General features: G+C 47.3%; 1 protein-coding gene across 10 annotated transcripts in view; it reads right to left on the bottom strand.

Annotated features, from left to right (window-relative positions):
• sox5 (SRY-box transcription factor 5) overlaps positions 1 to 25,595 on the bottom strand; it is a 218,736-nt gene that overhangs the window by 38,788 nt on the left and 154,353 nt on the right. For 8 of the 10 annotated variants that reach the window (XM_035614909.2, XM_047336418.1, XM_047336423.1 and 5 more), the window contains 2 exons: positions 6,235 to 6,321; positions 1,344 to 1,516 (listed from right to left, as the gene is read on the bottom strand). In XM_035614909.2, coding sequence (XP_035470802.1) covers positions 1,344 to 1,516; positions 6,235 to 6,321 — 260 coding nt within the window. The remainder of the gene's footprint in view (positions 1 to 1,343; positions 1,517 to 6,234; positions 6,322 to 25,595) is intronic. The other 2 variants (XM_047336422.1, XM_047336419.1) reach the window with 1 other exon arrangement.

The following is a 25,595-nucleotide window of genomic DNA, read 5'->3' as shown; positions in this document are numbered from 1 at the left end:
TGTATGTGGTTATTTGTTTGTGTCCCACAGGGCCTGTGGGAGATGCGACACATGTGCAGGTTTCCGAGGCCCCAGTTGCATGACAGTAGGGCCGATGCCGCCGCTATGAAATATTGAAGGGCTCATCTAATCTGGACTCAGCTCACAGCCAAGTGGACATCAGTGTCACAGCGACACACTTACTGTCAAAGTTGCATGTCATTTTGATAAAGGGAAGGAAAGAAAAATCTAACATGGGCTTCTAAGTCCGTGTGTCTGTCAGTATTCACTTCTACCGCTTATTCTATTTTAATTTGATTATTATGTATTTTTGTGTTCCTCCAAACAGTCGTGAAAGGATTTTTTTCCTTTTAAAACCCAAAGTTGACCGAATTTATAACTAAGTGTTGTAGCTCTAAAACAATTGGACCTAATGTCACCTTAAAGAGAAAATAAATTTTATATGACAGTGCCACAATGTAATTTTAATTAAACACATTCAATTTGTAATTTTTTTTCGCAGGACCACAACCCCTTCGTGGATTTGGATTCTAACTCATTGCCCATAATCAATTTTTTTGTTTGCTCATCTTTTGCGTTCATTCTGACTTGTTTTGCATCAATGCCTTGGCTGCGTCCCCGAAATGTAATTAACTTCTGTGCAGAAACTCTCTCAGTTCTTAATGGCAGTGGAGGGGAAACACAGAAAGTGTACAGTATCCGCATACCCTACAATCTCAAAGAGCAAGACTCACTCAGCCCGCACCGGTGCGGGGATGCAGCCAAGGGCACTGTAAGGCATTGTGTTTGTCACAGGTGATTTGTCCTAACAGCTGCGTTTCTGCGTGCATGTTGTCCTCTTTGTAAACCTGAGCTTTCCAGAAGCGAAAAAAGCACAACAAAGAGGGAAACCCTTCTCTATGCAAATACCTGGCAGACTCTTGCCTGGGAGCTGAGAGAGAGAGAGAGTGTGTGTGTGTGTGTGTGTGTGTGTGTCTCAGCGACATCCGCTCCAACACTACATACCCGCAGTTCATTCCTGTGCAATGGCCCTGTGTTCAAGCTGCCAAAGCTGAACATCTCTGGCTCCATGAATGTGGAGTGTGTGTGTGTGTGAGCATGTGTCCGTGAGTGTGTGTGCAATAGAGAGACAGACTAGAGGAAAGAGAAAAATGCTGTGTGATTTGTTACTTTCAATCATACCTTCCACTGTAAACCTTAAATCAGTGTGACAATTTCTGATGACCATTTGTCATGTTTCAGTGTCTATGTGTTGTCTGCATGGTGTGTGCGATTCGAAATCAGTGTAATCATCACCGCAGGGAAACATGTTTGTATGCTTCCAATGCAGCGTGCTCCCGTACCTGGTCCTGTTGCTGCTTGGCGAGCTCCATCTGTTGCCTCTGCTTCTCCATCTGCGAGGCGGCCAGCTTCTTCTGCTCTTCATGGGCCGCCAGGAGCTGCTCCCTCAGGCTGCTCAACTGACCAATCATGCCCATGAGCTGGCGCTCTTTCTCCGCCAGGCTGTCTGGGGTACCTGCGGGGCGAGAGAGAGGGGAGAAAGGGGGTCAAAGGTGAGACGGTAGCACTTTGAAGAAGACTTGCAAGACTCGGCTGAGGTTACGCCGTGAAACGTGGCCACGCAAGTCTGCTGAGAACAACTAGAAAGCTGTTTTGTTTCTGAAGAGATTTTTGCACAGGGAAATTGCGATGCACTTAAAAGCTGTTCAGATTTAACGGAAACAGAGACAGACCGTAAACCAAATGCTACAAATGCTGACTGGGATCTGTGGTTCACCCTTCAGTCAAATTGAAACTCTATGTTGTTAATTATGCGCCTGCTGTCATGTCCTTCAGCGAGGCACCAGCAATCTGCAATTGGATCTTCTGGTAAGTAGACAAGTAAAAACACTTTTTTCCCGGTTCTACATTTAATATGAAATGTAATACTTTTAGTGAATATTTGATAAAGAAAACATACAGTTTTAAGTGAATAAACTACAACACTAGTTGTAGTGGGTTTCATCAGAAAAGATGTGAACACACATGAAAGCAAATTTGAGGTTGAGATGTCATGGCATGGTCTTCCTCCGAGTGACATTTTCATGGCTATCCGGAGGTCAGAAAGGATTGTGGGGGTGAGGTCAGAGGTCAGAAGCATGAGGGAAACGAGAAAGGAACAACAAAGCAGTGTAACGCTATCCATGGCTTGTTGGTCAGCTTAATATATGACTGGTTAGGGGGTTTTGGACCATAGGAGGGGGGCATGTCAGCGGAAGGTAGGCATATGTGTTGCGGGGTTGTAAAGCCAGATGTGGACTCCTTTTCCTGGGTACAGGAGGCCAGCAGTGATTACTGAAACCACATCCGTTACTGCCGTCATTGCCTTGTTGTAAAAATAAAAGCGGACGAATCTGGCAAATGAAACATTAGTAAACAGGCAAAATCTGGTGGCAAAACAAACGTAAAAAATCGGAGCCAGATTCATTCATGTTCAACAAACACAATTAATCTTCAGCCAGGTTTGAAATTTTACATTTCTCACTAAAAGTTGCAGAAGAAATAAACTAAATTAATTTGATTTGCTGGTCAATTATTGCTACATTCAGGGATTGGTATAAAGCTGTTTTCTTTGTGTGTGTGAGTGTGGAGAGAGGAAAACGAGAGCAAAAGAGGGAAGGAGAGAGTCTGGTCTGTGTTTACCCTGCAGTCAGCCAACCTCCTGCTCACATTTAGCATGGCCTGACCTTTGACTCCTCAGATCCTGACATACCAGCTCCATTACACACACACACACACACACACACACACACACACACACACACACACACACACACACACACACACACACACACACACACACACACACACACACACACACACACACACACACACACACACACACACACAAGGCCTAAATCATTCAACAGGATGTAGTTAGAGAGAGGCACACTGTGGCACAATCAGCGTGAGTGTGTGTGCGCTCATGTCTGGTCATATGTACCGATGTTTGCCTACATGACTTTTGTGTGTGTGTGTGTGTGTAAGCGCATGTGTGGACTAGCACAATCCCCCATTGTTCTTCAGCTGCTACCTTTAACAGGGCCACATTCCTGGGCCAGTCAAACCAGATGAGGACGAGAGAAGAGGGGGGGAGAGAGAGAGAGAGAGAGAGAGAGGGGAGACTGAGAGGAAAAGAAAGGAGAAACACAACGGGGGATGAAAGGGGGGGTCAGACGAGGGGACGGGGTGAGTGAAGGCGATGAGCTGCGGCTGCTGACCTGCCCTTTGACCGCTCGGGAAGGTGAGAGCCATCCATTTGTCCTCCCAGTTGGTAGCCGCCGCTGCCGCCTCAACCTCCCCTCAACCAAACCCGCCAGCCTCTGCTACCCACGGACCCGCCTCCCCCTGCCCCCTCACTTCCCCCCCGCACTCCATCCATCCGCCAACAATGAACAATAAAGGCAACTGTCGGGAGCACTGGCCGCTGGAAAAATAAACACGCGCGATGTCCTAACTCACAGACCCACCTTTGTAGAGCCAGAAAGTGTGTGTCTGTGTGTGTGTGCGTGTGTAGTCAAAGCTGACCAAGACAAGAAAGAGCCTTGTGTTAAAAACGTCAGTCTGTTCAAATTGGGGTGGGAAGGAAGGGGGCAAGAGGGAGGGAAAAAAGGATAACGGGGGTTGCAAAGGTGAAACGATGGATTAAAGGCGTCTTTCTTGTTGGGGCGTTCTTTTTGGCGTTAACCCACAGACACAAACAGACACACACACACCCATGCACTAATGCAAACAGTAAAATTGGGCACTTCATTGTTCCCTTATTAGTGTTTGCTGAGGTGGAAGGACATTCTTTTAACCAGAAGTAAGCGGAGTAGTAAGGTGTGAAAAAGAAGACAGCCAGTCTATTCTTTTTCCACAAGCTGTTGTCAATCCCCCCCCTCTCAACTGTGGATGTTTCGTCGGCAAACCAGGGTGTTCTGCGAAAGAAGAAGACTCCAAGAAAATAACAAGGCTTCCTAACTGAGACGAGACTTTAGAAAACTCTGCTACGCGGCCGCGAGCCGCCCCGTCTCTCTCATTCAGGTTTTCCGTGCTCTCCCCATTAATCAGCTCGCGTCGGCCTGTTTCCTCAGCTGCTGCGAGGCGAGCAGGCGGATCGATAACTGGTTTCCTCCTTCGGTTCACGCACATTCCTCCTTAGGCAGATTGTTACGGCCTGTGCTTACCTACAAACCCACCGGACCTGCACCACCACTCTCTTTTTTTCTGTCTCTCACACACACAACTCGCGCCACGGCGTAATTAACCAATTTGTAACAATGTAATACTTGTCACCGTGTTCGCGGTGCTAATTAATGACCCGGGTTGCATTGATAACTTCCCCCGGTAAAGGAGGGAGGGGTGGGGATGAGATGGCTGAGAGGAGGGAAGGAGAGGAGGGAGAGGTGGAGAAGATAGGAGGAAAAGGGGAAGACACAGTAATGAGAGGTGAAAAGGAGAAGATGGCGAAGGAAGACGGGGGGGGGGGGGGGTGGGGGGGGCACAAGAATGTAGACGGGGAAAAACAGTCTGGAAGTATAACAAGTATATTTACGATAACCCGATTGCTGTAAATAATCAAATTGAGTTACTTTTATTAATGTAATAAAATTAAAGTTTGATTAAAGCACATACAGCATGGTTTGCGGTAACCTGATTTTCTCAGTAATTCAAGTTTGCATGCCAACAGGACTGGCTACGGGATTTGCAGCCTGCACGCAGAATCTAAATCTTTGCTGTTAAGATTTTTTACTCATCTTGATACTTTTACAAAGCATATACAGCATATTCAGTTATCTGTTAACATCATTTTTTTTTTCTTCCAACACTACTCTGGCCAAGACTGCTAGAAATACTTTAACTTCTCCATACGTCTCAGCTGATCAATAGCGTCGCAAAAAATAGGTCCTTAAATTGGTTTATATTGAAGTCATTTGCATGGATTTTTGTGTGTCGGTTTTGATATTAAGTAAACAATAATGGAGAAGAAATGAAAACCGACTGGAGAAGAAGATTGGACAGGAGCTAGTTTGTATCAGGAATCAGCTTCACTTACTGTAAAATGCATCAAGTTTGCATTGGGCTTTTACAATGTCTACTGATCGTAATGGTGCTGGTACAGTTGTGTCACTGAGTCAAATATAGTGTCATTAGCGGCTCTGTGCGCGGGACTAGTGTGTGTATGTGTGAGTTTTACTAAGTGAACTGCATGAGGCCTTTCACTCGGGGAGCGGGAGGAAGGAAAATCACTGTTGCACACAAAAAGCTCTTCAATGGAAGTGGAGGGGGGGGGAAATCAAGGGATGAGCTGTCAAATGAGAACAGACACACACACACACACACACACACACACACACTTGACTTTCCATACTCATCTATCATTTTTTCCCCAGTAATAGGCAATGATAGTTCACACCCACAGACACACACATTATATAAGCACTGTTAAAACAGACACACTCACACACACACACACACACACACACACACACTGATGCTCTCATACATGCTCCTGATATTGCTCCCCAGCTGTTGGTGTGTGGTGCGCCAAGCGGGACGCCCCTACATAGAAATGTCAGCGCGGCGGGGAACTGGGAAAAAGGGGGTTTGATCAATGGAGCCCCCCTCTCGATGGCCCCGCCGCTCCGCGAGGCTCTTTGATTACATATTGCTTTGCCTCCTAATGAAGCTCAATTACTGGAGGAGACCGGCAGCTTTGGCCCGGAGTTACGGGGAATAACAGCCAGTCTCTTCCACCTCTCGCTCTCTCTTTCTGCTTCTATCACATCTTTTTCCCCCCTCGCTTTTGCTTTCTCTCTGGCTGATTCTCGCTCCGGCACACTCACAGCACAGCGCAGCAACTGCAGCAGCAGCAGCAGCAGCACCTCATGATTCCCCTCTCGTTTCACTTCCTGCCCTCTGTTTTGCTCTGTCTGCCCATGTACGAAGAGCTGATGAACCAGCAGAGACTTTCTGACTTGTTGATCAGACACTACCAAACAAAAGATTGGTTCAGTGCAGCGCAGCTCAGTTCATTTGAATTTTGCAGGAAGATATAGATTCAAAACAAGTTTCCGAATAGATTTATGGACTTTTGCCATAAAAGGACACCAGAGACGTTCGAGTTTTGCATCCATCAACTTCAAACCGCTTATTAAATTTCCTGACCAGCTCACTTCAGCTTAGTTCTGTCATTATTCAATTGTACCGTACCTTTAATTTCTCCAATGTGCCCTGAGCCCATGGCCAAAAGTTTATCCTTCCAGTCCTTCGACAACAGCCTCTCAATGCTGGGGGCCTCTGTTTAAGGTGGGGGGGGGGGGGGGGGGGGGGGGGGGGGGGGGGGGATTCAGGAAGAGAGAGAGGGAGAGAGGGATTCAGTTGGCTGGCCAACATGACAATAAAGCTCATTTAAAGTCCATTTGCTGTAATAAAGGCAGCGGCAGCTCAGCCTAATGGCCGCATCAGCAGGAGAGAGAGAGAGAGAGAGAGAGAGAGAGAGAGAGAGAGAGAGAGAGAGAGAGAGAGAGAGAGAGAGAGAGAGAGGTGGAAGGAGAGAAGCTGATAATGGAAACGAGAGGAAATCTGAAGAACAAAAAAAAAAGTGTGCAAAAGAGAGAGAGAGAGAGAAAGAGGCAAAGCAAGATAAAGAGAGAGAGAGACAAGTGGAGGAGAAAAGAGAGAAAGAGAGAGGTTTTTTTCTCTCCTCATCTCACCTGCTGCTAGAGAATCATTAGCCCGTTGGGCCCTGAGACAAAGAGGGCCTTAATGCACCCGCCACAATGGACACATTATCAGCTAGTGCTTTGTTTTCAACATACACTCCACAGATCCTCACACACACACACACACACACACACACACACCGCCCCCCCCCCCGCAGAATCACTAATTACAATCCTAACTCTGGCCACACTCACACATGGATTTTCATGCACACAGTGGGGGAAAGGGAAATGCCACACATGAGAACACACACACACACACACACACACACACACACACACACACACACACACACACACACACACACACACACACACACACACACACACACACACACACACACACACACACACACACACACACGGAAACTCAACCCTGGACGTGTGCGTATGTTCTTTGTACGCACTAATCACAAACAAATGCCGCCAGCCATCAACCCGTTTACGCTGTTTACCGTATTCTGAAATTCAACAAAGGAAATGATCAGACGTGAGGACTGAGAGGTGAGAGAGAGGGGGAAAAGGGAGATAGAGAGAGAGAAGGGGAGATGGAGTATTCCGTTTACTGGGAGCCATCCTCACTTGGGATGTGAGGCCTTGCTAAGGAATATTTCACCTTGAGGGCTGATTTACCCTTCGGCCAATGCAAATGAACACACACACACACACACACACGTGAATGCATACAGACAGATACAGTTGAATGCAGTCATATATGTAGTTGCATACAGACACACAGTGTACACATTGGCGGTTGCTGATGGCAGCTGAAAAGTTTCTTTGTTCCTGGATTTTTTTTTCCATAGCGACAGGACTGATTTAAGAAAAAGGAAAGTCATAATGCTTGCACGCACAGCTCAAGCCCTATACCTGCAACTAAGTGAGACACACTCAAAAAACAAATAAAGGGACTTTTACCTCAGCATGCGAACATACAAATCAGCACTTCCCTCAAACTCATTCTTTTTTCACCTGCTCTATTTTATGTCCGCGATAAGGTGTGAGTGTGGAGAGATGAGGAAGAGAAAAAACATCAGGAGATTTTGCGGGATTTGAAAAAGGACACATGACGCCACGTGTGTGTGTGTGTGTGTGTGTGTGTGTGTGTGTGTGTGTGTGTGTGTATGTGTGTGTGTGTGTGTGTGCCTACAGCCTCTCCAGAGGCCTGAATCAGGCCCTTTCCTCTGGCTTCGAGACAAGAGCATTCATGATCCGTTGATTACAATGAGCGGACGTTTGCACACACACACACACACACACACACACACACACTGCCAAAGATCAATACTGAACACTGAACCCCCAGCCGTCCATCTCTCTCGTCTTCCATCTCTTTTATCACCATCCTTGGGCTCTGACTGCTCTGTCCCTGCGGTTTTGACACTGCTACTCACCCAGTTAGTCAGCGAACCCACCGGTTTCAGCGCTGCGTCCCCCCGATGTGCCTAGTGCTTTTCTGCCAGAAGCCACCGTGGCCTTCGGGGAATACGTTCGCGGTGGGATGAGGGTCGGAGGAGGAGGAAGGGCAGAGTTTAGGAGGAGGGAAAGAAACACTCATTGAAAGAGTAGAAGATGAGCGTGCTCCTGTGCTTTTTCTCTCCTCCCCCCCCATGACAGCTGTCTCAGCATCACCCCAACAGGTGCTATTAGGCCCTGGCACTACCTCCCTCTCTCTCTCTATGTCTCTCACTCTCATCTCTCCCTCCAGCTCCTCTCCCTCAACAATGACAGAGGCTTTTAAGCCAAAGAGCTTTGACAAGTGAGAGGGAACAACAAATGGCAGCGTCGCCTGTTCTCTCTCCATTGCTCTCGCTCGCTCTGTCTCCATCTCCTAGTTATTATTTTTATTTATTAACAGGGCTGCAGCCATTGTCCCCAGTGACAGACCAGGGCCACTTTAACTATTAATAAAAGCCAAGAGGCTCTTTCATTGTGTGGCGGATGGCGAAATGGGAGGAAATGGGCAGGGGGAGTGGAGAGGGGGGAGAGGAGGAGAGAAGAGAAGTAGCTTTTACTGAGATGCTGATTGATGCGGTGAACACGATGAGAAATGAACCCCCCACTGTCAGAAGTGATAAACTACAAACACACACACACACCATGCATACACACCGACAAACTTAGTTAAAAGGTGTGTTTGGACGTCCTAAAACCGCGACCTCGCCAAAATCTCTCTCCCGTGCATTAGCTACTCGTCGTGGTTGTTTGGGCATTAGCTCGGTGCATTAGAACACTTCCAACTTGCCTGGTACAAAACAATCCTTCAAGGACTCTTTCCACTCTTCTCTCGCATTCACAGATTTGATTTGTTTTTAGCTCAGCGGATGGAAATGCACATGATGATTTACATTCTACATTCTGCAACATTTCAAGGGGCTTTGACAAAATTCGCTTGACAGTTGGATGGAAACACGGCGAGCGTCGACTATTGCTAATTAGGGCCAAGATTCATATAATGGAGGAGGACAGCGCAACACTTTCCATGAAAATCAGAGGGGCTACACCCTGTTCTTGTGACGTAGGGGATGCTGGGTGTGTGTGTGCGTTCTGTGAGGTAAGCGGGTTGAGTCTGGTACCCACGCAGGGGTGTGGGCCGCATATTTGCAGGGTGGGGTGTAAGGAGCCAAGAGCAAGGGAGGATACCCGCATCCAACTTCACAAGAATGAAGGGGTGGAATTTAGAAGTTTTAGGGTTTCACACTGTTGAAAACACACACACACACACATACACACACACACACACACGTACTCTTGTGCATAATCTTTGGGCAATTGGAATCTTCGGGGAACTTTGGATCTGGACAGGTCAGAGGGGTCGAAGATATTTGAAAAAAACATCCGTTTTTGTTTTGACCACGCGGTACGAGCGGCTGTGAGTCCCGCTGTCATATTTTCATGCGAAAGCAGCAATAATTAATTAATCCGAGGGTGATGTTCCGAGTCTGATCCCGCACGGCTGAGAGGGATTCTGGGAAACGCAGAGGGGGGAAAAGCGCTGACAATAACTCTGGAATTGTCGGCTATTATTTTGGCTCATTGGCTCAAACGGAGTCAAGCTGCTGCCCTGCAGCCGAGCCAAAACAACCCCGTCCACCTGCCGAGAGAGGCAGAGAGACGGAGAGCGAAAACAGCGTGTGCGAGTGTGCGTGTCTGTGTGTGTGTCTGAGCAAGCCCCCATCCGGCTTTTGGATCCACAGTGAGCTTTTGGTTCAGAAGCTGGTGGAGAGAGAAAGAGAGAGGGAGACTCAACCTAAGTCCAGCTCGCTCCGAACGACCCAACAAACAATACCATCTCTCTCTCTCTTTCTCTCTCACACTCACTTTCTATTTTTCACTCAGACGTTTTGCCCTGAGTCACCACAAGCGGCCAGCTCTATTTTTCCTATTATCTCATATTTGTGAAGCCTGGGGACCTTTAGAGGAAAGGGGGGGGGGGGGCGAGGGGGAGTTGGATGTGTGGAAAAAGAAAGAGAGAGAGAGAGAGAGAATGAGGGGAGGAAAAGAGAGAGAGAGAGAGCCCAGGCTCTCGGGTACACAACAAAGGGACCTCTGTGCCAGCGCCAGGCCCAGCCGGGCTCAGAGGAGGGTGGAGGATGAAGGAGGAGAGTGAAGATGAGGAGGAGGAGTAAGAAGAGGAGGAGGAGGAGGTGGGCCCACAGGAAAGCGCCCTGGCTTGGGACCCGTGGACGGCCCTTATATCCAGAAAGACAGACTCCACATTGACCTGGGCCTTGGCAGCCATGAGGAGGCTCCAGCTAACCCCCCCCCCCCCCCCCCCCCCCCCCCCCCCCCCTTCTCCATTCTCCTCTTCCCCCACCTCCTCCACCCTCCCCCAAACTGAGCAGGGTCCTGCATTGAATAAGCAATTATACAAGCACTGGTGGAGTTTGTCTAAGACTGCCACCCTGAACACTGAAGTATTGAGATGGAAGGAAGGAGTAACAGAGGGAGGGAGGGAGGGAGGGAGGGGGAGAGACGTGTGGTGACTTCTGCAGCGAGAACACTTTGGCTGGCGGCCATGACAGAGACGGAGAGAGTATGTTTACCATGTGACCTAAATATTACATTAAATCCAGATTATAGTAAATCACAGCACATGACAAGCAAACACCTGAGCCAGGTTATCTTAAGTGAATTAAGATGAAAATCAGACCATCGATCTTTTGATGTACAGCCTTGAATTGTTGATAAAATCAAGTCAAATCTTGTCATTCTGCGCTTATCAAACTTTTACTGTACCTCTTCATCTGGGTTACAGAAGAGGGAAAAAATGGTGAGGCGGCAAACACACCTGCAGACATAGAAATAGTTTGCTCGATATAGCTCCAAGCTGCACTACACTATGCTAGAGAATTACCTGTACAGCAACATCCACTGTTCTACAGAATTGTGCAGTTTAAATCTAAAAAAAGGTTGTTTTATTTAGAAAAATCAAGAGAAGTAGCGTTACTAATTGAATAATATGAGGTGACTTAAGTCATTCAGTAGTAAAATGTTACAACTTTAACAAGACTGGCTCTTCTACATTATGGAGATGTTCAAAGAAACTTCATAAAAGCAGAATTTGGAGAGAAAAAACAACTGCTCACTTATTTACACCCTCTTGATACCGGGGCTTTTGCTCTACAGCCTGGCTACTCCCTTCACACCGACGGAGCCAACATGCTCCATTACGAAATGATGATGTTGATATTTTGATGATCAATTCATGTCTGGTTGAGCTGGGCCATGTGTCTGGACACATTTTCATCAATTCCCTCTAAAGACGGTCCAATCATTCCAAAGCGGCGGGAGGGCCGTGCCAAGATTACGGGCAGTCTCCTGTCAAAAAAAACACACATTGGCCATATACGGCAGCTTAAAAGAGAGACAACAGATAGAGAGGGAGATGTATCAAAAAGGTTTTTGTCCAAGTCCACCTCGCACCACCACCTCCGCAAGGTTAGCCGCTGAAAGTACCAATTACTGGCTTGTTGTTGGGGAAAACGGTGCTTGGCAACAGTTGCCGCCGTGGCTGGGCCTCTGTGTAAACACTAAAATCCCTCTCCTCCTCCTACTCATCATCCTCCTTCTCCTCCTTACTTTTCTAGCCCCCCCTCCCAGTGCTCCCCGTCCCTCCCCGCTGAAGTAGGGGATCGCAGCAAGTAAGACGGAAACAGAGAATGTGTGTGAGCGTGCACGTCAGTCCCTGGTTGGTTTCAATGTCCACAGTGACTTGTCATTCAGAAGCTGCTCCAAGTTTAGTTATTAATAAACACCCAGACCACTAGGCCGGCAAGGGGGACACCAGCCCACGCACGCACGCACGCACGCACGCACGCACATACACACATCAACGGCTGGTACATCCTCCTTATCATCAGCGATATCCTCACCATTACTGGGAGTGTCATCAAAATCGGCATTGAATCTAAGGTGTGCACTTCAGTGACATTCAACCAGACACACACTAAGCAACATGACTTCAGCTTCTGAGCGTTATCATCGTGTTATTCACCTTGCAAAGTAAAGTAAAGTTTTTTTGGTTAAGGCGACAGGGGACATATGGTCCTCCCCTAAAGTACTGTGACAATCACAGACGCATCTCTAAACACATTTAAGGGCGACACAGCTGTTAACAGAAAACTACAAACACACACACACACACACACACACACACACACACACACACACACACACACACACACACACACACACACACACACACACACACACACACACACACACACACACACACACACACACACACACACACACACACAATATCTCTTGCCAAAACACCTGAAGACTAACCAGGGAGAGGGTTTTTATTTTAGTCTATTTAAAGCCAGACAGTTCCAGGAAAGAAAAAAAAAAAAATTGAAAAGGGGACACATTTATTTAGTTTTTTTTTTTCTCATCTAAACGTGATCCAACTGTGCTGTAAAAATTTGAAAAGAAGAATTTGACTCAAAACAACAGATGAAGCGGGATCCTTTTTTATTCATTCTAATATTGGTGAATCGCACGGATGCATAGTAACATGTTTCCACCAAACGTAACACTCTAAGAATAGGCCTCAGCACATATAGTGAAAATTTACAAGGGTGTCAGTCAACAATTTAATAAATTGGAAATCCATTTATCTGAATACGGAGTTCTGCCCTTCACTCCACTGCCTTTCCCTAACAGATGGTGTTGTGGGTGCTTATGTCCAATTTGATTTGAACCAAACCCTCAGCCAATTTTTACACTGGCATGGAATCTCAGCGAGCCAGATCCACACACTGGCAGTCAGAAATAGCAGCGGAGAGGGCGCGACATTGTGAAAGAACGATGAAGGGCAAAATCTGGAGCGACATTCGAAAAAGTCGCAGGGAAAACTTTCCTTGTTGTTTCATTTTGCCTGTGTGGCATTGGGTTGTTTCTCTCCCCTCCTCTGCATGTTTTTGTGCCGAACCAGAGAAATTAGCGATGCTATCTTAATGCTGTGTTTCTGTAGGAGACAGAGAAACGTTCCTTTCACACACTCACTCACTCTCTCTCACACACACACACACACACACACACACACACACACACACACACACACACCATTTCCCCAATTGCTTCCGTGACCTCCATTATCATTAAATGGTGTTTGATAGCATCTAGACATTTGAATCCGCTGCGGACTAATTCAGCCTGGGCCCCCGATAGCCGCTCCCACTGCACCTTATTAGGGACGAGCTATGGGACTGAACACAGATCCCATTTTCATTTTACTGCCTCATGCTTTTACGGGCTGAAGAGACCAAGCGTCAACTGCGGTGCCGATAACCACCAAATACTGCCCTGCTAATTGCCCGGTTAACAAACAGAGCCTCACGAGAGACATTTGAATAGATTATAGAGGTTCACAGGCGAAAACGGGTCATGTTGTATGACTCAATGTGGTCACTGTGTTAAAACCTCGTGGACTCAATGAATTCCCTTTGAAAAGCTGCTCCGACATGGATGTCGTGTAGTGGCGATGCCGCCAGTCGAAAAAACCATTTCCTGAGTGGAAACTAAAGGAAAAAGTGAGGGAAAGCACCTTGTCTGTGTGTCGACTCATTTTTAAAAGGGTCCAAAATGTTTTCAGTTTGTGTCATGAGCCCAAGAGGTCAAAGATTTGAGGACCACAATGTAATCCTTTAACTAAACCATGAAAATCTGTTAAAAAAGCAACAATTAACTGATTCTTGAAATCTTGAGTTTTATGGGAAAACCCAAAGTATATCATTGGCCTGTGAGTCAACCAAAGATAGACAAGCCAAAAATATAGAAATAGTGTGTTGTTTGTGCAAATTTTGCTTTCTCAACCTGGTGTTAGGGTGAGGAGAGGGTTAAATAGTCAGGTCCGGCACTCTCTTAACGCACGCACATCTCCCCTGTCAAAAGCATCCTGGTAAAGTAGGCCAAGGCATGTGTCAGTGTGTATTTGTGCGTGTCTGTGTGTGTTGTACACAGCGGCTCAGGCTGCTGTAATGGAAAATGACACTTGCAATCTGTCTCGTGGCAATAACCCCTCTTCAGCGCTCTCGTCTCCACACGCGCACGAGCACACGCGCACACTCGACATCTCTGTCAGCACAGCGGCAGCCCCCGGGCCGCCCTTGTCACTGCGCAGCTTTATTGCATCACTTTAACGTGACAACAAAAGAAGACATTGTGCGTCGGGCCCTGCCGCGTATAGGAGGAGAAGTGACCCACGCATTAACTAGGAGAGAGGCAGACAGGAGAGCGTGCGTGCGCGCGCACACACGCAAATACGCGCAAACACACTGCGCCACGTTTCCTCTTGTGAGTCTTGACATCTTCGGTCTGCCTGTCAAAGCGATGACAGAGAGACAGACGGAACAGCAAGACACTCCTGACACACTAATGCTGCTTTGCATGTTGGGAGCCTTATTCAAACAGGGCAGAGCCATGACGTTAACCTCCCCTGCGCTGGCGTGTTTGTGCGTCTGCTTTTTTTGTTGTTCATGTGAGACTGATTGGTAAAGACCTTTATTTCTGACGCTCTTATAGTTTTGGCCCTGCATCAGCTGTTTGATTGACAGCTGGCCCGGCTTTAGAGTGGCCTCGCTCGGCCGGACAGCAGAGGCGGGACACCGCCTATTGCAGCCTGGTGCAGACGCTGTTGACAAGCGCAAACAGACGTGCGCACACTTCTGCCTCTGTTTATGTGTTTGAATCTTGATCTGCGTCTTCTGTCTCTTTCTTCTCTATGTGTGAATGTTTGTTCCATCTGTGCATCGTTGGGCCAGAGACAGAGCACGTTGTGGAGTCTTAAGAATAGCCCACATTGTCCTGTGTGCTGCTCAAAGATGGGGCGACAGACATGTGAGAACCATTAGACCAATGGCAACAACAGTCCAAACAGCGCTGGAATGCTCTGCTGACTAGAATGTGTGTGTGTCTGTATGTGTGTGTGTGTGTGTGTGTGTGTGTGCCTGAGCTGCTGGAGCCCTAATAGTCACTTTGCACAAATGATTCCCTCACGCCGACGTCTCTCCCTTGAAATCTTTTCCTACGCCACAATTTTCCTGGAAACATCACATTGTCAGATGAAAAAAAAAAAAAAAACATTTGATGAAGTTTGCGTTGTCAATAACGGGCAGAGATGCTGCTGGGGCCATATTTAGATCACACTGCCATCTGTGGCCTGAAATGTTGGAACTTTTTCCACAGAGTAGATGAATTGGATAAAAGCAGACTCAATGCCTATTTTACAAACGCAGCTCAGGTTACTTGTCACAAGGTGAACTACACAACTGCCGAAAATGGTAAATCGGAATAAAATAATCTTCTGTGCTATGGAGAAGCTTTGCGGAGTAAAAAGAAAATTTCTCCAAACACAGTAAATGATCCCTTTTAAAAATGTTGACAGTATGCTTAGTGATTTGTAACTTTATACACATTTAAGATCAATAGGCTTTAAATCACTGTGCGAGTGCCCACTTATGAATGATTAGGATGTTTATAAAATCTGTTTTGGCATCTTTAAAAAAAAAAAAAAGTATATTCTTTTCGCCCTTCTTTTTTTAATTATATCAATCCTCTGTTAATCTGATAATTTCTATCTAGATCCGAACGAGTTGACTGTGTGTCTGTTCAACCCCTCACAGACACGGCTCCTTGCATCAATACTTCTTTTCTTCCCAAACATTCCTTTCAGTCTTTGACCGCCACCCCCTCTTCCTCCTCCTCCTCCTCCTCCTCCTCCCATTCCCCCGACAGGACACCCATGACTCTTTTGAGTGGGCTAATTGTCTAAACAATCTTTGGCTGGGCAGAGACTGGAGACTTTGGTAGCATATGATAACGCTGGCCATAACTTTGTTAGCGTAATGACACAAACCAACAAGGTGGACGAGGAGGGCCGTGATCTACGGTTAACTGGGGCAAGACGCGGTTTGGTTAGTGGGGCTGGAAAGGCGCTGGGTTTTCACACAGCTAACTTATACGAAGGAGGGGGGGGGGGGGGGGGGGGGACCGGGACAGAGGTCTCAATGTTAGAGAGTGTGTGTTGGGTCTGTGTGCATTTGGGTGTAACAGTGTGTCAGACAAACAGACATGACCTAACAAACAAGTGTCCAGTGTCTTAGTGTGGACTGTTCCTTGAACCGGCATCACAAGACTCTCTAGTGTGAATCTTGGAAACAAATATGAGTACATGAGTTCAATTAGAGAGAGGGAGAGTGTGTTACAGAGAGGGAGGGATTGAGACAGAGGGAACAGAGGGAGAGACATCAAAAATCTGCCAGAAGGAAAAGATGAAAAGTGGAATGTTTCCCTTCAGAATTTTTGTGTTTGTGTGTGTGTTTGAGCGTGTTTATATAAAATGGAACAAGATACCAGCATTACTATTCTGAGGCCCACTACCCACCATCTGACACACACACACACACACAGACACACACACACACACACACACACACACACACACACACACACACACACACACACACACACACACACACACACACACACACACACACACACACACACACACACACACACACACACACACACACACACACACACACACACACACACACACACACACAGACACACACACACACACACAGACAGGAAGCTTGCGAGCTCCACCCACATCTAAACGGGCCTTAAATAACACAGTTACACACCGATTACACGCCGCTGATCATTGATACTCATAGTTAATCATCATTTTACTCACAATCTTCAACAACAGCGATCCACATTCTAAATTTAAGTATCGCCAGGCGGAAAAACGGCTGCGGGCATAGGAAAGGAGCCGCCGCCAGAGAAAAAAAACGGTGACACACACAAACACACACATAAAGGATGAAAGTTAAACGGCATAGAGTTTAACGCAGGTATGGGTTATACTGTGGTAAGAAACTCCTGACAGGTGTGTGTGTGTGTGTGTGTGTGTGTGTGTGTGTGTGTGTGTGTGCGCGTGTGTTGCTGACTGCAGACAGGGCAGGATGAATGTTTTGGAGAAAAGAAAGGAACAAGTGAGTGCGAGCAGGCTCTGGAGGAATGAAGGGAGGGAGGGTGAAGGTGGAAAGGTAGAAATCATGTGTTGCCTTAGGAATGGAGAGTTTTTTCGCACAGTAAACACAGGTCGAGGGCGAGCTAACATAAACAAGCCTCACTGAAGGTGCATTCACTGAACACACAAGCAAATGCCTTTCTGCAAAAGACGTGTCCTAATAAGATTTCATGAACAAAAACAGAGGTGATGACATGTTAAATTAGTTCCGTGCTCATTTGTTTAAGCTCAGTCACCTCTTGACCTGTATAGTAAGCTTGTTCATCACTGCGACAATGTTCTGAATTGTCCTGTAGAACGGTAAAGGGCAAATTCATATTTCACAGATAAATATAAGAAAGCAGCGCAGTAAATACATTCAATACTCAAATTGCAATAAGCTGGAAAACATTTCAAAGTTGATGCATTCATCAGTTTTTTAAATATTTTAAACCTCAGTTCGGGTTCTATGAATAGTGACCTCCAGAAAGTCTCTTAAATAGATAATTAAGTAGTAAATGAATTTGTCCAATTACTGATAAAACCATAGGATTTAATACATGAGGGAATCAAGACACGGTGCTCAAGCTATTTAACATTGTAATTCTGTTATGTTAATAAACCCACAAGAGGAATACAAAAAATAAAATAAAAAAAGTCAAACTCCAAACCGAAGAGACTGAGATACCCTGAAAATTAGTCCCATGTGAAGGCAGAGATCCTTAAACACTGGACCCTACTGTACGTTTAGTCCAGTCCATAACGCAGGGTTTCGGTCAAATATTTGAAAATCCACACCTGACACGAGACAACGCCGGTGACATCAACTGGGTGCATGCAGAGCAATAGGAGATTTTAAACAACAGGCTGCGTCGCAGTGGTTTCAATGATGAGTCAACTGACCTTTATATGTCAAACTGCTCCACCACAACTGCAAAAACAATCAAAAAGAAAAAAAAAGAACTGAACTCTCATCAGGAGGCTCCATCTTAAATGATGGACACTAGGTGTCTTGTCTAAATCCATACGAACTCTTGACGATGTGTTAATGATCACTGTGTCATTTCATAATGTCTCTCGTACTGACTGCAATGTTTTGGAAAGGCTTCAGAAACACACACCTGGGTTACAGACATGACTGGCGTACAGCAGCTGATTTGCTTTGTCGGTATTACAATGAGCCAAGAGTCCTTGTGTGTGTGTGTGTGTGTGTGTGTGTGTGTGTTACCCTGTGTGTGCACGCCTGCATCTGAGTGTGTGTGTGTGTGTGTGTGTAGGTGACAGCTCCAGCCCCAAACTGACTGGCATCTGGCGGTGGCAGTTGTTTTAACAGCTGAGCTGACAGCATTAATCCGAACGCACCCAAATCAAAAGGAGACAACACCTGTTCACTGCTCCTGAGCCCAGCCGAGGAAGAGACGAGGGGAGAGGAGGGGGGGCCAAGTATGAATGGAGGCAGGGAGTGAAAAAGATGGAGGGGGAGTGATTAGAGGCAGGTGGAGAGAGTGACACGGACAAAAGGAGGTGGGAGGAGAAGAGTGGAGGAGAAGGTGGCGGAGAGGAGGAACAGAAGCAAGGCTAGGGAAATGATGGAAAGAGTGGGATGGGATGAGTGAGGAGTGGAGCAGAGGATGAGGTAGGAGGAAAGGAGGGAAGGGGGGATGTATGAGAGCGGGCACGCTGCCAGGCAACACACACGGCGCTCTTTCCCTTGAGCGAAGCGGAAAGGGGCAGTGGGCCAAAGAAGAGAGAGGGAGAGGTGAATGGATGGATGGAGGGATCCCACAGGGGGGAGAGAGAGGAAGAGAGAGAGAGAGAGAGAGAGAGAGAGAGAGAGAGAGAGAGCTCGGACGTGAGTAGCTGGTGACAGCCGCTCTGTTGGCGATGAAGAAGCGGCGGAGGAAAAGAATGCAGGGGGGGGCAGCGGGCGGTGAGTGGAGATGCTTGTCTCCCAACATCTGGCTCAAATAAGGCCAGGCTGCGCTGGGGGCCCGGGGTCACGACCCCTAAGGCTGACAATACAGACACTACCACTTCATCTGCGGGACCCGCCCTCTGACCAGGCGAGCCAGGGGTTAATTAACGTAGACCCCGTGGCTTCAAAGACCGATACGCTGACTGGCCAATGGAGCGGCTGATTGACCGGCTGCCTGGCTGACTGAGCAGCTACAGGACAGAGTAGCTGAGTGGCTTACTGTGGGGCTAGCACTGGCTGGCTTACCCTCTGCAGCGTTGGCCTCCTTGCTAGTTGACTTGCTGACAGATTGAAAGAGTCACTGGCTGCCTCACTTGTTGCTCTATGAATGCGCGAGGTGCTAAAGCTACAAAAACAGTAGACACACACCACCCTCACATTTGTGCACACAAGAGGGAGCAGAAAAAATATAAGGGGCCCAGTAAGAGGCCCGTGATTAAATGGATCGTTGGCATGTGTCCCTTCAATATTGGCCAATGGCTCCTCGGTCAACGACACACATGTATGTTTTTTTTTAATGCCGCGTGTGCAGACAATCTAACAAGAGCCATGTCGTGATGCGCACCAATCCCACGCCTCGGCTAAGGCGGTTGAAGCCCCTTTGCATGTCAGGCCTTCAATTCTGCGCTGGACGCCGCTGACACGGGCGGATGGGAGACAACAGACTCTGACGCTTTTACGTGCGGTTCGGAGCCGAGAGGTAAAATTGCACTAAGCACATTGGGGGATTGTACACCACACTCAAAATAAAAATGCTGGTGTGTTAGTGAACTACTTAGTGGAAGTAGTTGACATTAACGGCTAACTTGATGATTGTTCTTATTAAGTAAAAATGTTTTGGGGGGGGCGCAATCATCTTGCCTTTCGAAATAAAACTGGTGAAGTTCCAAAGCAGCAATTCCTTACCAAATCGTCAAGAGACTCGCTGAGAAGTTTTCAGATCTCTCAGCTGCATTTCATATCTCTTTGATAAAGTAATTGTTGGACAAATGAAAGTTGGTCGGAACTTTGCGCAAAACCCATTAATCTTGCGGCCATTTTGCAGCATAAAAAACATTCCTGTGTCTCTCCATGGGAATGGGAGAAAAGACCCAGAAGGGGGAGAAAAACAACAGGGCGTGCAAATGAAGAGAGTTTATGAGAAAGCTGAGCAGATAAATCATGGATTCCACTGATTTGGTCATGGGACGTGCAGTTGAATGGAAGCAAATGTGTGGATGCCAAAACACTAGGGCCTGTCTAATATTTGGGAGTCGGTGACAGGCGGCCTTTATGTGGGACAGTCGGACTCACACAGATACACACTTGACACAAACACAGACCAAAACACAACCTAATCAAGAGCACAAATACATGCGATGAAACACACACACACACACACACACACACACAGACACACACACACACACACATTCCCCCCTACCTTCTTCTTCACCAGGTATCGGTCCACAAAAACATGCAGACACACTTTACTGGAGGACAGTGAAATTGTGAGTAGGGTCACAATAGTTGGGGTATGGAAGCACAGGCTGATTCATGAACCTCGGCCTTTGTCCTTAGCTTAATGCCACACCAGGAGGCCGATAACACACACAGACACACACACGCACACACACCGTCAGGAAAACCACAGGGCCCTCTCTCTTCTCTCTAAGCCCCTTTATGCTCATGTGTTGGACAAAAGCTGGGGCACTGCTTCACCATGCAAAAACACACACACACACACATGCACACACACACACACACATGCACACTATTCATCTCCTTAATATCGCTCATCTGGACTGGGAAGAATGGCGGAAAAGGAGTTTCATCCCCACCGATTGTCTCGTGCAAGGCTGGCGAGAGAATGCCGCGTTGAAAAGCAGACGCAAAAACAATTCAATAAGAAAAGTGACTTGAATGCGTCTTTCATGGAGCCAACAATGGCCGGCCCCACAATAGGCCTCAGGTTCGCCCCATGACGTTGCCTGTTTCTCATGGCACAAAAGAGAGAGAGAGAGAAAGCAAAACAAAACCCAAAAAACCCTGGTTGACTCGATTTGAATTGCGAGCCATGTCCGCGATGTTTTTCTCTTCACCCCTCCTTCTACTACAAAACGCTGTGGAGTTAACTGACACAATGACACTCTGATAATTGGAAATAATGATGGAGTAAAAGAAAGGTGTTTTTGAGATATGCAACATTAAGCAGCAGCTCTTTGTCCACTTCCGAGTGAGTTTTATTCGTGCAAAAAGGCTGTGTCCTTTTCAATAGCGTGATCTTTCTGAGCAGAGCACGTTTGATTTTCACCGCACCGAAGGTTGTCTTTTCCTCTGCCAGGTCATGGGATAAGAAAAGTAGAATAAAAAACACACAACAAGCGGATGTTAAAATCTCCTCGGCGAGGGGTTCAAGGCAGAGTTACTCTCAAGCGCGGTGTCAACTTCTCCTCAACGAATGCTGACCGTGTATTTGGAGCCCTTTGAGTGGCAAACAGGAAGACAAAATTGTGTTTTTTTCTCGCTCGCCTGAACTTTGAGTTAAAAAAACAAGAACTCCCTCTTTCAACCTCCCCTTCTGTTTCGTTTCACTCGCCTTCCTTTTCCCAGTGCGGGAAGAATGATCGCGGCAAACAATGGCTGTGAGAGTCCTGCTGCACTTCATGTTAATTTATACAACTAACTAATTACCGACAAAGGGTGGAAATCACATAAAGACGTTCGCCCGCTCCCACGCTAGGGCTGTGAACCTGCTGTTTTGTGTGTGTGTGTGTGTGTCTGAGTGTGTGTGCGTGTTTGTGCACACAGCTGTGTTTCAGTTCACATATTCCCCTTCGGGATGTGTGCTTAAAAGTCGCAGGTCCATGCGGTGACTTGCAAGGGTTGTATATGCCATTGTTGATGTTTATAGTGTGAGTGCGTGCGCGTGTATGTCCATGTGTGTGTGCGTGTGTGTGTGTTTGACATAGACCCCAGGACAGCAGAGCAGTAGAAGGATTAGGCAAAGTGAAGGGCGGGGGGGCTAGACTGATGGACGAATGAGCGAGAGACTGCCTCGATCCTCCACTTCTCTGGCTTTTTTTCTCCTTCTTTTTTTTTTTTTTACTCCCTTTCTTTCACTCTCTCCTTCTTCTTGGCAGAATGTATCCGCCCTTCCCATTGTCACCCATTGGAGTGTATGGAGGCGTGATGGAGCTCCGGTCACTCTGTGCTTGTGTGGCACAATGGCCTTGCCTAAGTGCTGTCCTATAAAATGCCTCAGTGCGCTCTAAAAGCAAGCCCTGGGTTCCCTCCCCGCCTTGAAAGTAGATGAAGTGCTGTGCGTGCATGTGTGTGTGTGTGTGTGTCTGTGAGTGTGTGTTGTGTGACATCTGTCATTGAGTTGGCATTTTCAGTATGGAAGCCGGTGCCTCGGAGCGGCGAGTACGCTCAGCCATAAAAACACCATTCAGGTTGACCTCAAGGTTGCAGACGGAAGCTGTAAACCTGCATGCGTGTGTGTGTCTTGTTTTCCTGCGCGCGTGTCCAGATCAAGGCCATAAAATAAAAAAGGCGAGGGTCTGACCCCTGAGCTGCACCCATGCTCAGTAAAACAAGAAGAATATTGTCATTTGTTGACCCCGACAATGTGGAGCGGAGGAAACAGATCACTGGAGCCACACGACCAAGCTCCCATCTTATTCACAGCAGCAGCCATCACTCTATGGACAAAACTACAGAGAGTAACTTCTGATCTTATCATGTCGGGGAAACTAAAATTACATTAATACATCAATACAAACTTGTATTACAGGCTTTTCCTCTGAATATTACGTGTTGGAAATCCAGAGAAGTGATTGATGAGTGATGACGCTGCTCTACTCTGAGTAGTATGTGAATACATTTTTCAACGTACACTATTACATCAGACGTACAGCACACACTTTCAGTCGAGACGCATTTCTAGCCGAGGACCTCTTTTTGTTTCTGTTCATGGCCGAGTTCAAACTGAAGCGGAGAAAAACGAGTTCCGGAGGCCACGGAGCCCCAGTGACGGGTAGCTGTGGCTGGGTAGCAGAGGGTCAACAGACGGGATCGGAGATGGAGCTCAGCTGGCACTTAATGAGAGCCACTTACATTAGAACTGCCACGAAGAGAGGAGAGGAGAGGAGGAGGAGAGGAGGAGAGGAGAGAAAGGGAGAGGAGAGGAATGAGGCCTGAGTGCCTGGTGAAAGTCCTGGGCAGTGGAGGCACGACTCCAGGGGCTGAGAGGAACATCTGTGCCCCGTTTAGTGAGGTTTGTCCTGCTTTTATTTCTCTTGTTTATCTATCTATCTATCTATCTATCTATCCATCCATCCATCTGGTGCATGTCTTTTCCCCCCACAGCTGGGCTAATAGAGTATCACAAGGCCTTGCTCTGTGGCACAGGGGTCACATAAGGTTAAATGGCAAGTCCAAGGGAAATGTGCAACCCAGGTGTGTGTGTGTGTGTGTGTGTGTGTGTGTGTTCATCCCAAACGTGCCGACTCTCTCTTGGGCTTAAGCGCCGACTCTCCTCTCGACCCTGCACCTCCTGCGCTGCTCTGCACTCTGCTCTCATTAGGCCGCATAATGACACGCACACACACTCCAGCACGAGCCGCTCGCCCGGGTGGCCTCGAGCCCAGATGAGCACATAAAACACGCGTACATGCGTATGTGGCAGTCTTCTCGTCTTTGCCTGTCCCTTCCCTGATTTTATTAAGGACGGTGGCTGCCGGTGTTCGGTTATGAGTGTGCATCTGCTCATATATGTGATGGTGTGTGTGAGTGTGTATCTCCAGGGTAGCAGGTGGCCAGTGGAGTAAGACAGGAGATGAATGGAGAGAGCAGGAGAGCGGTGGAGCATGGTTGGGCCAGGCCATGGGGGACAGCATGCCTAGTCATTTATTAGAGGCCTACACACATGCGCGCATACACACCTTACACACATACAGCCAAATACAATCCCCCCCCCACACACACACACACGTGTATACACATTCTGTCACAAATACATATGCAAATACATATACACAAGTATACATGCTCCCAAAGGCTTAGACAGCACACACACACACACATACACACACTGACCTAGTATCTACCACTCTCCATTCATCTAGCCTAAGTAGAGCAACACTGGCCACAGACACACAACTATATCTTTCAAACTTGAGCCATACTTGTTTGTGAGTACTGTGTGCGTGTGTGCGTGCGTGTGTGTGTGAGAGACGTAAAGCTCAGGGGCGGCCTTCGATAAGTCAAGCTTCTCTTTTGGTTTTGAGATGTTTATCGTTTTCTGACCCATTTTTTTTGTGTCTTTTGGCCTCTTCGCATCCCTTCTGGTGTTAATGTTCCTTAAATCTGAATGTGCTTGTGTTTGTGTGCGTGTGTGAGTGTGTGTCTGTGTGTCATTGATCCAGCTGGAAGCAGTGCGCTAGCATGAGTGTGTTTGAGTGAGTAAGAGAGAGAGAGAGAGAGAGAGAGAGCAGTAATATTCCAGGCCTTTCATAATGATTAAAGCCTTCATTAAATTTTCATCCCAACCTGCTGTTTGCTGCTAATGGCCTTTCTGAGCCACACAGCCAAACAATAGCCAGCCGGGCACAGAAAAGGGATTTCTATCTTGCACTCAATACCGCCCCTTGTCGTCCCCCCACTACCCCCCCCCCCCCCCCCCCCCCCCCCCTTCATTTCCCTCTCCCTCTCTTCATCTTTTCTCAGCTTCCCCTTTCTTCCTTTACTGTCTTTTCTTTCTTCCTTTCTCTTTCTGCTTGGCAAGGGTTTTTGTGTGTGTGTGTGTGTGTGTGTGTGTGTGTGTGTGTGTGTGTGTGTGTGTGTGTGTGTGTGTGTGTGTGTGTGTGTGTGTGTGTGTGCGCGCACGCGCTGGGTCTGGAGGCGCTGGGGCCTTTTGTTAGCGCGTTTCATTTAAACGGAGGGCAGATAATGCTCGGGGTCGGTCTGGATGCCGCACCACTGTGGCACTCTGCTAATGGGGTCTGTGAAGACACTGCTCTTTCTCTCCTCCACTCTCCTCTTATTCCTTCTGTCTTATTCTTCTCTCACACTCTCTTCATCCCTCTCCCCCATTGGCGCTCTCTCTCTCTCTCTCTCTCTCTCTCTCTCTCTCTCGCTCTCTCTCTCTCTCTCTCTGCGCTGGCTGACTCATAAAGATCCATTATTGTCCCTTGTTGTTTTTCCCCCTGTGCAGCCGGTTCACGAGGTCCAGCGAGGTAGCAAACAACCCAAAACAACTCAGATCAACAAGCAAGCCCAGTTTTTATTTTCTTATTTATTTATTTCCTTTCATTTGGTAAAATGTGCCACAACAGGTTCTCTATCGACTGGAATAAAGCCGCCTCTG

Source organism: Scophthalmus maximus, chromosome 12 (assembly GCF_022379125.1).
Source record: "Scophthalmus maximus strain ysfricsl-2021 chromosome 12, ASM2237912v1, whole genome shotgun sequence".
Classification (NCBI taxonomy): Eukaryota; Metazoa; Chordata; class Actinopteri; order Pleuronectiformes; family Scophthalmidae; genus Scophthalmus; species Scophthalmus maximus.
The sequence above is the reverse complement of the archived record's forward strand: the minus strand, read 5'-3'. Positions and strand labels throughout refer to the sequence as shown.